Genomic DNA, 13610 nt, shown 5'->3' on the forward strand with positions numbered 1-13610 from the left:
TGTCTTCTTTTACTGATGGTCTAGGAGCTTCATACCATGGGGCCTAAGTGTCCATACCTGCTTCGGGATTAGTGAAATGTTTTTAAGATAACTGTGAAATATACTGTCAGAGCTGATATGAACACCAAGAATCTGGGGTTCTGTTCAGAGCCTTATTGTTTAATTAATATTCTAAAACTTTAAGCATCATATAACCTGCTTATTTTCATCTCAATGCAATTATAATAAAGTAATTATCATCTTCAGTGTACTTAAGACTAGAGGTGATGGCAGCAGGAAATTACAGTGGCAACATCTGATACATACTGGCTTTAAAACTGATGACTATTTTAGTAGATGTATTTTTGTACCAGATTGCATTTTTACTTTTTTATTATGAAACATTCTACTCATATAAATGGGTTATAGTTACACATATAAAGTATATATGTCAGGTATAACCATAATCACAAAATGAACATTTGTGAGATAAACTATTACTAAGGGTCCCATCACTCCCCTAGAACCATTCTGAATATTTTCCCCTTTCTTTTGTTTTATCATAAGTGTATTCTAAAACCTATTATTTAGTTTGTGGGTTTTTAAATTTTTTCTATAAATGGCTTCTTGCTCTATTGTGGCAGCTTGTATATTTTGCTTCATATTATTTGTGACTTCCATCTTTGTTGGTACTCACAACTAAAGTTCATTTATCTTAACAGTGTATGCTTTACCATAATATGAATACACCACAGCCTGTGAATTCATTTTACTGTTGTTTTCAGTTTTTTCTTTTTTGCTCTCAATACCAATGCTATAGTGAATATTTTGTTCGTGTCTTCTGATGCTCATGAGCAAAATCTCTCTAGGGTAAAAATACAGAAGTCAAATTATTGGGAAACATGGCATGTGCGTCTTCAGCTTTGCTAGAGAAAGCCACGTTTTTCTGGAGAATGATTCTATAAATTTACATATATACAATTAATGCGTAAGAAAACCAAAAACTCTGGCATTAGTCTTGACTCTTTTCTTGATTTCATACTCCAGATATAATCACTTAACAAATCTTATCAGTTCTACTTTCAAAATATATCCAGAATCTGATCTCTTGTTGCTATCCTTTCTTTCTCATGCCTACTCATTCAAGTCACCATCTTTAGGCACCCAGAATTTAGACACTTCTCCCTCCATCAGTACTACGTGGTCTAAGTCCCCATCTTTCTCCTGTGTTATAAACCACAGCCTCTTTTCTCACTTCCTTGTTTCCTTTTCTGTCTCCCAAACAGAATATTTTCCATTCTGTAGCCAGAGTGATCCTTTTAAAACTTCAGACCATTTTATTTTTCTTCTTCAAAATGCTACATTTGGCTTCCTATCCCTCTTGGGCCAAAACCAATGATGTGGTGTCATGTTATCCATTTATCACAGGGCCTACATTAGTCCCACTTGCCCAATCTTCTGTTTCACTTACCTCCTGTTATTTTTTTCATGTCAGGCAAACTCCACCTCTCAAATATTGTGCTGATCATTTCCTCTGTTTGAAAATTTATTCCCCCACACCTCCTCATTGCTCTTTCTAATCTCTTTCTTGTATTTATTTAAATGATCACTTCCTTAAGAAAGCCTTTCTTGGCTACCTTAAAATGCAATCCTGCTCCCAGCTTCCACAGCTTCTTTCATAAATGTAGGGATTATTGTTTCTCTCTCTCTCTCTCTCTCTTTTTTTCTATATCCCTAATTCCTAGAACACAACAGAGACACAGTAAATAATAATTATTTAAATGTTTATTTATTTTTTGAGACAGAAAGAGAGACAGAGCCTGAGGAGGGGAGGGGCAGAGAGAGAGGGAGACATAGAATCTCAAGCAGGCTCTAGGCTCTGGGCTGTCAGCACAAAGCTGGACGCGGGGCTGGAACCCATGAGCTGCGAGATTATGACTGGAGCTAAACACACGCTTAACTGACTGAGCCATCCAGGAGCCCCAATAATAATTATAATAATAATCAACTCATATAGTGCTACTATTCTAGGTACTTCTTTTTTTTATTATTTTTTTAATGTTTATTTTTGAGAGAGAGAGAGAGAGAGGGCCAGAGACAGAGACAGAGAGACAGAGAGTGTGGGGGAAGGGCAAAGACAGGAGACACAATCTGAAGCAGGCTCCAGGCTCTGAGTTGTTAGCATGCAGCCTGACATGGGGCTCAAACTCATGAACCCCGAGATCATGACCTGAGCCAAAGTCAGACACTCAACTGACTGAGATACCCAGGCGTCCCTATTTTAGGTACTTCTAAGCAGATTCTACAAATCACCTCATATAACTCCCAAAACCCAATGTGGAGAAAGAGGACTTCCTGTTCTAGTGACATAAAACGGTCGAGTGTTTCCACAGAAAACAAGTACACAATTGGAAAATATTAACAAAAACAATTCCACCACAATGGAAATCAACCAAGGCAACACAACAATTTAAGAAGCATTTATTCTTGAAAAACTGTTAGCGATTCAGGTAAGGAAAACAGCAATTGGTGACCTTTTTGCCTGGAGCTACTCCCAACCTCCCTGCCAACCTCAGCTTGAGAATGGCACCGGAAACCAGTTTTACTGCCAGAGGCGGTAGACTCAATTTGGGATAGAAGCAGAGGGCAAAACCCCCTGGTTTCCACAATGTAAAACAGTGGGTTTGGTTTAGAATAAATGGGGAAAATGCGCAGCTTTGCAAGCCTGAGGTTGCAGTCCAAGTTTGGGGTAACTGGTAGATGAGCAGGATTTCAAAGAGAATTCCTAGCAGTTGAAGAGCCATGGAAAGTCTAGATAGCTCTCTCCAATCTCTGGCTAACTGAGGAACTATGCAAGCATGCAAGAGATGTTGAGAAAGTCTTCCTGCACTACCTTGATTTTTGAAAACGTTGTTAAAAAGCTGTTGTCCTCATATTCTTGAATTTCAAGAATACGTTTTAAATTTTTTGGACGATTTTTAAATTTTAATTATTAAATATAAAATCTATTTTAAAAACATTTTTGAACATCAGAGACAAAGCTTTCTAAGGTTTTTGTGTTATTTTGTGGAAGGGTAAAGTAATTAACTTCATTGTCATCTACTATTGATTATGCATTTAAAATTTTCTATTTAATCATGACAATAATAGGAATAAAGTGTAAATATTTCACACCATTAAGGAAATGAATTGGAATGGAAAAAATAAACAACCCGAGCAGTAAAAATGAAGGCAAGAAAAGCAGGAAAACAGAAATACTAGATTAAAAAGGCTCCTCTAATTTTAATAATTTTTATAATGAATAAATACTGAATTTTCCTGAATGTTCTTTCTGCATCTCTTAAGATCTTAGGTTTTTATCCCTTGATCCTTAATATGGTGCATTGCAGGGGCACCTAGGTGGCTCAGTCAGTTAAGTGTCTGACTTCTGCTTAGGTCATGATCTCATGGTTTGTGAGTTGGAGCCCTGTGTCGGGTTCTGTACTGACAGCTCAGAGCCTCGATCCTGCTTCGGATTCTCTCTCTCTCTCTCTCTCTCTCTCTCTCTCTTTCTCTCTCTCTCTCTCTGCCCCTCCCCCACTCACACCCTCTCTCTGTCTCAAAAATAAATAAATGTTAAAAAAATTAAAAAAAATATGGTGATTGCACTTCTGGCATAAAAACCCTGTGTGGTGGTCAATTCAGTCTGCAAACCCAAGACTCCAGCAAAGGTAAGCAGATACCTTCCAGAGAGATTCTGGCTCCAAGTTTCTGTATCTCTCTCAATTTCAGTTTTATCTTTATTTGGATGGGTTCTAAGGACATCAATTTCTCTTTTTTTCTTTCTTTCATTTTTTGTTGTCGCAAGCAAAGTACCCTTCATTACTTGTTACAAGCAAGGAGACAGGGAGATAGTTCTTGAAGCACTGTCTCTGTCATTTTCTTGTTAGCAATATTTCACCCAGCATTTTATTTATTTATTTATTACCGTGAGATATTTCTTTAAGTTTATCTAGTTCACCACTGCATTGGAAACAGCAACCAACCATGCAATGTTACAAGTAAAACAAATCTGGCAGTATTTGCTTTACTCAAAACGTGTGTACCCTACACAACTATTCTTTGGAAATTATATTATCAAAACGATCCATGATTCTAATTTGCTAAAGCCAGGCTGCCTGTGTTCAAATCTTGGTTCTATCTTATCTAACTATAGGAGTCCGATATTATCACTCAATTCCAGAAATGTAAATTGAGAACTTTATATAGATCTAAAGTTTACTGTGTGACAAAATATTCAGTAGAGCATAGTGGCAGAAAGTCTATTAAAAAGGGAAAAATTGCAGTCACTAATTCAATTCTGATAAAGAGTTTTCCTTCACAGGTTTATGACAGATTCCAGGGGACGGGTTGATGTTTGGGGCGTAGTGTTGCTTATTTTAATTAAAACTTTCTTAGAGGAGAGTGTGTTTTGGTCAATTGGATTTTTTTGGGTTCATTGAAGATAAAGGCTTCAAGTGAACTTTTTCAAACTTTTTTGAAAAGGTAGTATACTAGGAGGTGCTCGCATGCAGTGGGGAAAATGGGTAAAGAATCAGAACAGTTTTAACTCTACCGCTTAGAAGCTGTGTGATCCTCAGTTTCCATATGTAGCAAATGAGAGTAGTCACCTCTAGTTAGGAAGACTGTTGCAGGAGAAAATAGGATAATCCATGTCAAATGCCTGGCATACAGGAGGGATTTCAGAATTCTTACTCCCCTCCTCTCTTCCTTGCATTGCTGAATATCTAATATATCTATTTGTTTTCTTTTCTGAATAAATACATTCAAAGTAGAATTTAAGTATTCATTTATTCATTCATTCAAAACTATCTTCACTAAATAATTTTAAAGCAACTACAGTATGCCGGGACATGCCAGCTCTGAGAAAATCATGACAATGAGATAGACATTGTTCCTGTTTTCAAATGACTTATAGTTTTGGGATTTATATCTTACTGTGCTTCAGTAATTGTCCATAGAGAGGGGCAATTCTCATCATTTGAAGTCTCCAATTTGATGGATTTGACAATATTTTAGTTTGGCCATCTGGGTCTTATATTGCATTATATTTTTTATTGAGTGACAATAATGTATTACAAAGACCCTCTGTAATGGCTAAGGCTAGCTACATAATTACAGGTCCCCATATAAAATAAAACTGAGACTGAAAAATTTTTAAGAATTTCAAGATGATGATAGTAGAGGATTTAAGTACAGGGCCATTCTGAGTGTGTGTGTGTGTGGCGGCGGGGGGGGGGGGGGGGGGTGGTGGTGCTGTGTGAATACAGGAAGTGGCCCTCATGATAGCTGTATAGAGCCACCAAAGCCTGGGAAACTCTATTTCTTCTCAACGAAGATCAGACTTTTAGGAAGATGTAAGTTACACAGTCAGATGAAGACATTAGAATGGTATTTCTTTTATTTCCTAATAGCAGAGGTGGAGAAATAACGTGACACCATTAAGTAGTTATTTAATTAAATGAATATATACTGAGTGCCTATGATATGCCCAACACTGTGCTACGAGCTAAGGAATATACTGGAAAACATAACAGACCATGTCCCAACTTGTGTGAATCATATGTTCCCCTGTGGAAAACAGATGATAAACTTTAAAAGGAATACATAAATATCATCAATTACGGACTAGTGATACCACTTTGAAGCGACTGAACTGGGCCCTAATCAGAGAAAAATAGGACAGACGACATACTTGTCATGGTCAAGGAGGGCCTCCTGGTGGAGCTGCCTACCATGAAGGTTTAGAGCACTGCATTGGGGAGAAAGAGTGAATTCTAGCTCCTTCACTTACTAGCTGTGGGATTTGGGACAAGTCACATCACTGTCTTCTGCCTCAGTTTCCTTATCTGTAAAAGGGGAATAATAATAGTATATACCTTATAAGGTCCATGTGAAAATTGAGTTAATTAAGTGCTATTTTTCAAAATAAAAGTAAATACATACTACAAACTGCTAGCCAAGGAAGACTCAGCCTTGCAGAAAACTCTAAGGGGAGAATCTCTGGCTGAAGTAACAATCATCGCAAAGGCTCTGGGAGTATTTCAAGAACCTGCCAGAGGCCACCGTGCAGGGAGTACAGCACCTGAGAGACACAGGGCTATGGACAGGAGTGAGCATGAGGGGAGATGGGGGCCAGATTTGAAATCAGAAAGCTAATTTCCTGAACAAAGATAATGACTGCTACAAATTCACATGTCTTGTAAACAAAAACAACGAATGTACTTGAATCAGAAAACATGTCAGAAATGGCTAACACTAGCTTCCCATTTGTTTCCTTTAAGGGAAGACTTACAAATGATTCTTTCCAACACATGAATGGAACTGTCACCCAAAGAAGTAACTTAGTAAAATTGAACAAAAAAACACACCCAAGTCTCTGACACTGAGTGTTACATTCCTAATGCAACACAAAAGCCATGTGCAAAGCCTAAAACACAGGCTTAAAAGCACTTCCAGAAATTAACAGGAGGTTAATCTGCCACATAAAGTTTTGTCACCATTTTCTTGCCCCATCCTTTGCATTCATGTCACTGCCACCCACTGGCACAGATTTCTGCAGTCCACATGACATAAACACAGCAGAATCTCTTTAACAGATAAGCCAACCTTGTGATGAATAATCAAAGGGTAGCCAATTCCAAGCACCGCCAAAAGCTTGTGTATTCCATAAAAGAAGAAATCTAGGGGGAAAAAATCCGAAATCCCAGAGGAAGAGTTAAGACAGAAAGAGAGAGTAGTAAGGCTTCATAAACAACTATACCTTGTGCAGCTAACTCTTTCCACCTCTCTTTGTTCTGCTGGATGATGTCCACCAGGTTGTTTTTGAAGCTTTTCAGGTCCACGCTTGCAAGGGAGTAGTCTGGGGAATAGGTTCCATCGTTCATGGTGCCCTTCATATTTGATCGTCTAAACAAATCAACACTGGGTGAACCCAATAAAGGTGCATATGCTAATAGTAACAACCAAAAAAAAAAAAAAAAGCCCAGAAAACACCAATGTCAAGATATGGAATGAGGGAACAAAGCCTGAAACACTTCACAAAGCCAGCTGCAGAAACAGGATGGCAGGTGCTCAGGCCCAGTTTTGAGCATGCATCAGGGCTGCTCACATCCCTCCTTTTCTCCCATCATGGAGAGGGCCAGGACTCTGGCTGGAACTCCCTGGGTTGGTCAAGGACTCCCAGAGCAGCAGGTTGGAGCGCTCTTGCATTATAAGGTGGCTAGGCCTCATTAGAAAAGCAGATACTTGAGGTGAGCTGACTTGGTGGTGAGTTCACAGGTGAACATAACAAATGGGGCATCACGATTCTGGAGCCCTAAGTGGGGCCAACCTGAATCATTCTCAGGAGAAAATTTCCTCAATTTCCTCATTGGGGCAACATTTTGGGAACCTAGTGGTGTGCTATTAGGAAAAGTTGTGTGTTCAGATAGACAAGAATTTAGCATGATTAATCTACAACTGGAAGTTTTAAATAATATCCCTTAACAAATTTGTCAATGAAAAATGTTTAGCTTGAAATATTGTGATCGCATATACAGTGGATGCTACTGTTACCATTAGATGTTATATGGATCTGTTGTACTCACATCATCCGCAAGCTTTATTTTGATATAGGCATCTCTCTAGATCTACAAGTGGGTTGTAACTGGTTTCTTTGTAAGCAAACCAACACAACTATATATGCTAACATCCAAGACACAATACATACATTTGCACAAAAGTCAGATATTTTAATTCTTCTGGTATTGAATACTCTTGTGTTATATTCATTAGTACTTTGATATATTAGTTAGTTAGTACTTTGTTAGTACTTTGATATATTTTGTAGTGGACATGAAGTGAATTTCAAAGGCAGATGCAATATAATAGAGAGCCACTAGGTGGCAATACTATCTAATAATTCTAAGAATTTCCAACCTAGCTATAAGAGATAATGAAGATAATCATTAAAAAAAAAAAAAAAAAAAAAGATGCAAAAAAAGAGAAAATACCAAACCTGCTTGCCCCATAGGAAGGAGTTTCTGTTTTTGAGGCTTCCTCTATAAGAGGAGTAATAATTTTCTCTGTTGAATCTGTCAGAAGAGAAAATGTTGGCTCTACTATGAAGTCAATGAAACCTACAAAAGCAAAAAAAAAAAAAAAAAAAAAAAAAAAAGAGAGAGAGAGATGAATTGAAACACTACAATTTTCTGAACTCTAAAATCTGTAATAATGAAGAGTCTGATGCATCGGGTAGAACGCATCAGCTACATACTGGTTTGGTTTACCCACTGAAATTATTTTTAACCCAATCTTTAGAGATAGTTTAATAGCTCTATAAAATGATCTCTCAAGCAGTGGAAGTGATGCAATTTAAGCTTGATAAGTATATTGGCTTTTCTATTTAATATTCAGTTTTTATACTCTTGTTCACAATAAATTCAAGTCTAACCAGAGTGATTATATTTTCCTCTCAGTGACAGGGATCATTACTTTTCTGAAAGGATTCCACTTGTTTGTTGAATTTATTATTGACCGACAAAAAATAATATCTAAGTTTCAAAGAAACAAGAGAATCGAAGTTGCTTCTCAGGCCACAGGAAGGCACCCACTTTTTTGCCCCCTCTGACTATATCAGTCAGAGCTTCCTGCCAGTGTGTTAATATTTCAAATTGCTGTTTATTATTCTCTGGATGTAAAGCGTTAGTTCACAGCACGTGGGTGTGTTCTGTCAAATCAGTAAAGAGAACAGTAACATCTCTGGGAGACAGCATTATTTCCACCACCTTGAGATGTCAGGATTGAATACAGACTTTAAATTTAAAGTACTCGTCAAGATATGAAATGACACACAGAGAGAACGGGGCAATGCCCAGTGTTTATGGGGAGAAGGAGACAACCCACTCTAAACTGTGTACACATTTCAACACTACGTGTCCCTGGAGAGGTATGGCACTGGAAATCAAGTGCTTGTGGCCTTAAACACACCTGGGATATATGGACGATCATCTGAATATAAGAGAAAATTGGAGGGAAGCTTTTAAAGTGATACTGTACCCAGAAAGATCCACATTTGAAGAGTATTCCATCCATCAGATACACAGATAAAAGGAATTCGCATTTTAAGTAACTGGCTTAGTCATGTTATACATTAAGGTGCATTTTTAATTCAAGAAAACTGCAATAGTTTTGTGTTTTAATTGATGCCTTCCACTCAAAGCAATGTTCATTGGCCACCAGTAGGCCATTTCAAGTTCTGTCTGTAGTTTTCAATGCCTGGAATTCGGAGACCGTCAAATGAGGTGTCACCTTGCTAACCGGGTAGCAATTTATATTACAGCAACAAGCCTCAGACACTTCCATTCTTTCCAGTTTCCCTGAGGAGGTTCTTAGCCTGTTACGCTCACAGCTGCTAAACAATGGTAGGTACCAGTGTTATGGTGGCTAGAAAAACAGCTGTTGGAACTTGAATGGGAAGGGGCAAAGGTCAGAGCGAGACTCTTTCTGACAGTTGACTACTGCTCTGTTGGAGGTGGTACTGGACCAGCTAGAGAGGTAAGGCGGCAATCCTAATGTTTATTAATCTTGCCGTTCAGTAATGAGGGTGCTGGCTCAGGGGATAACCATTACAAATATTTGGAGCATGCAGCATAGCAACCATATGTTATAATAATGGGTTGAACTTGTTGGTTTATCTTCTCATATCATAAGAATTTTTTTTCCAAAGGAATGTAAACTGGCATATTGAATATATTATGCAAACTTAGTGATAACGGGACAGATATATTAACATTTTCATTGAATTGTTCTATATGCAAAGGATTAAATTATAGATTACAATAATCAGCAACACAATACAAAAAAAAGCTGTCTCTTAAACAAGAAGAAAGCCTGTCATTTGTAAGAAGGTTGTAAATAGAATAACAATTACGTTTACTAATACTGCTTGATTGAATTCATTTTGTGAGAATTTTTCAAAATCCTTATCATTTAGCACCATATAGATCAGTCTAAACATCAAATTGTTAGGAGTGTGAAGTTTCGTGGATGTTTGCCCCTTTAAACAACATGGTTTCTCCATTTGAAAACTGGCACACATGTGCCCACCCTCCACAACAGTACCTATTTGTGACTGGGCCACCATCGTTGACTTCCGGTCACAAAGTGGGGAAAATGGAAGTCCTAACTCAGCTTCTTTATCTCCCTGTGGAAAGGAAAGCTCATTAGTACAGGCTTAGTCTGGAGAGGCTTAGACGACGAGCAGTCTAGATACAAAGCCTAAAAAAATTGCATCTTTCTTTTCTTAATTGGCACTGTGTATTTATTTATTTATTTTTTTACAAAACAAAAAAACTATAGTCCAAGTTGGTGTAATTTTACTTGGTCTCCTTTTGAGGACATACTTATTGCTGAAGAAAAAGAAATGAACATTTCAGCACCTGGAGACTCTGCTTTGGTATTACAAACCCCTTGATTATAAAGAGACAAACCTTTGCTCTTTGGAATTTTCTGCAATTGCCATAAAATAGTCATCTTAGTGTGTTATTTGGCATTTAATTAACAATCAAGCTTGTGGATTCTCATGCTTTTTGTCCCCCCCCATGCTAAATACATCACAGATCTTCACTATGAAAACTTAATGATTATATTATTTTTTGAAGTCAAAAGTATATGAATATTTTGAAACATCTTTCCACTTATAAAACAACATTAATTGAATCTCCCACAGCAAATGAAGAGTATCTTCAACATCCTTACATTCTGTGTGCATCATTTTAATGTATTCTCAGAAAATGGAAATGTTAATGATTTTTATTACTTGATCCTATCCATACTCAAGTTAATTGAGTACATATGTTAAAGAATTCCATGTACGTTTGGGTTTAACATCACAAAAACTGATTCGATTTTCATCTCCTAAAATAAAAGTGGCTGCTGTGGGCAAAACTTTATTATCACAAGATTCATCCAACATCGAACATAGGTTCTTTCCTTGGCATTCAAGGGGATGTGCTTACAAAAGAAAGAGAAGCTACTTCACTTGTGTCTCTTCACCTTGATCTTCTGGCTATTTGAAGGATGCCTTGGGCTCTATCTTCTCCTAAGCTGTTGGCTGTATACCTTCACAGAACACACTGTGACTTATGTAAGACCACAGTTTAGGACACGTGGCCAGGTTCTCGAATCAGAAGACAAAAGGGAGGGACCATCACTTTTGCTGTGTTGTGGAGCCCATGTAACAATGCAGTGTCTGTCTTGAGGACCTCAGATTTTCAATCCCTCTACTTCTTTAACACCTTTTCATTGTGATCTTTACAATAACATATCAGTATGTTTTATTGGCTTTAAAGTTATTCATTGACAATGTTTTCTGGTGCACTTCCTTGAAACCATACCTCTGATCATAAGAAGCAGGAAGTCTGAAATCAGAATCGTTTGGGGAAAAATCTGGATATGGTCACCAGAGAAGTACGCAAAGTAGCTGTAAACAGGAACATTTGACTACGTCATAGCTTAGAGAAAATGGGGAGTAGAATTTCTGTGACTCCTCCCAGCAGCTGTGCTCCTTCCTTAGAGAATAACAACACCCATTCCATTTGGAGTTAATATTTACACCCAGCTTAAGGGACAGAGGGAAAGGAATTATTAGTGCCATTAGCCTCAGAGTTACAAGATACACACTTCAATCACTGCTTTTCATCTGGCTCTCTTTTATTTCAGACATATCACAAATTTGATGGAATGAATTTTCCTCATATGTTACCTCACTTGGTAATTTTGGTTAACTCAAGTTAGGAATAAAGATATAATAGTATCTACCTAGTAGGACTATCCTGAGGTTATCAAAGATAATTTATGTGAAGGCTACACTGCCTAATATTTAGTAAATGGTCATTCAATATTAGCTAGTAAGAACCATACTTCATACAGGTGAAGAGGATTAAAAGTACACTTACAATGATGAGCACTGAGCTCCGTATAAACGTGCTGATTCACTATATTGTACACCTGAAGCTCATATAACACTGTATGTTAGCTATACTGGAATTAAAATTTTTTAGAAAGAACCATACTTCATAATAGCAAAGATACAGAGCTGTGAGGTATTTATAATGTCTAATGCATATCTTAGATGGTTTTAAACCACGGGATAAATGACTGGTACTTAATTGAGCATGTAATGGAGAGGCATTGGCTCCCCACCCCTGTCCTCAGGACCTCCCCAGTTTTCTAGCAGGAAACTGACATGACAGGACTTTTACTTTTGAAATATCGATTTGTCAGCAGTGTGGGGGATTGCTTGAAGTGAATTAAAGATGAATCTTGGGCTTCAAACCTGAATGAAAAGGAGTCTTTGGTGCCACTAATAGAAATAAGGCAATCTGAATGAGGGCTGTATTTGAAGACTATTATGCATTTGATCTTTAACATAATGAGAATAACGTGCAAGAATAATATCATTGTTTATATTAAAATATAAATAATAATATTGCTATTGTTAAAATAGAAATAAAGCTCCTCATAGACTTCATGGGAAATGTGATATTGTAGACACTTATCTGATCTATGCCTATATAACTGGTTTTATTGATTAAGGGGCTGCTATCTGATATTTTAATATGTATATTTTTATACTATATAATAGGAGTTCTTTGTTTGATCTAAAAATGATAATTTGGGCCTGAAAAAGGCATTGTGGTGATTTCCCTTCTATGAGCTAAATTTTATAGAATGCTAGATGGCAACATTTTCATATAGGACCTAGGCACTTGGCAGATATATATAGGGTCCACCGCCCTATATTTGGAGGGAGAAATTTTATATTCTATTTGCTTCTTATATTCCACAATTGAATTAGGGTATTAAATTTCCACTGCTAAAGCACATTGAATACTAAAGCACATTAATTATTTAATTTATTTATAAATATTTCAGGGTGTTATTCTTTAGGGTGAATTAAGACCATGAGGGCAAGATTAGTAGGAGGCCCTATAGCCAGACTATGGGGGCACCACAAACCCAGTACGACAGGGGGGTACTACTAGGGGAGAGGGAAAGATATGTAAAGAGAAAGTTGGGATCCCTGAGTATAAATTTGATAAACGTTAAAATTTTCCTTATTGGGTCCCTGAATTGGGAGCATTTACTCTCCCTAACGATGAAATCTGGGGTCAAGGCAACAGACATTGTGTAAGTCATCTAGTTTTCTCTTGGAGGATGTGCTTTCATTTGAGGTTGCTGCCTTCAGGAGGCCAAAATATACTTTCAAAAATCAGTAAAATACCAAATATACATATGTTCTGGTGTATTGACTTGTACAGTGGTTGGAATAAAATTACAGGGCCCTAAGGCCACTGACCTCAATTAACCAATGTCACCCAATTGTGCTCCTGGATCCCTGCATCTTTTCTTGGGGATGACCCTGCAGGTGGGAAAGGGGAGAAAGTGACCCCAGAAATGTGGAAACACAAGGCAGCCTGATGTGCTCAGACTTGTCCCTGTATCAGCAATTCCCTTGGAGGCCGTTGAGGTTGCTTCTTTGAAAGGCCATGACAAAGACCAGTAATATTTTTATGCTTTCCTAACAGTATGAAATGCTCTGGTAGTGG

General features: G+C 37.5%; 1 protein-coding gene across 14 annotated transcripts in view; it reads right to left on the reverse strand.

Moving 5' to 3' along the window:
- The window catches only part of PDE1A (phosphodiesterase 1A), a 329446-nt gene that overhangs the window by 24887 nt on the left and 290949 nt on the right, over window positions 1-13610 (reverse strand). For 11 of the 14 annotated variants that reach the window (XM_042949318.1, XM_042949319.1, XM_042949325.1 and 8 more), the window contains 3 exons: window positions 10123-10204; window positions 8018-8138; window positions 6782-6942 (listed from right to left, as the gene is read on the reverse strand). In XM_042949318.1, coding sequence (XP_042805252.1) covers window positions 6782-6942; window positions 8018-8138; window positions 10123-10204 — 364 coding nt within the window. The remainder of the gene's footprint in view (window positions 1-6781; window positions 6943-8017; window positions 8139-10122; window positions 10205-13610) is intronic. The other 3 variants (XM_042949323.1, XM_042949320.1, XM_042949328.1) reach the window with 1 other exon arrangement.

Source organism: Panthera leo, chromosome C1 (genome assembly GCF_018350215.1).
Source record: "Panthera leo isolate Ple1 chromosome C1, P.leo_Ple1_pat1.1, whole genome shotgun sequence".
NCBI classification, from domain to species: Eukaryota; Metazoa; Chordata; class Mammalia; order Carnivora; family Felidae; genus Panthera; species Panthera leo.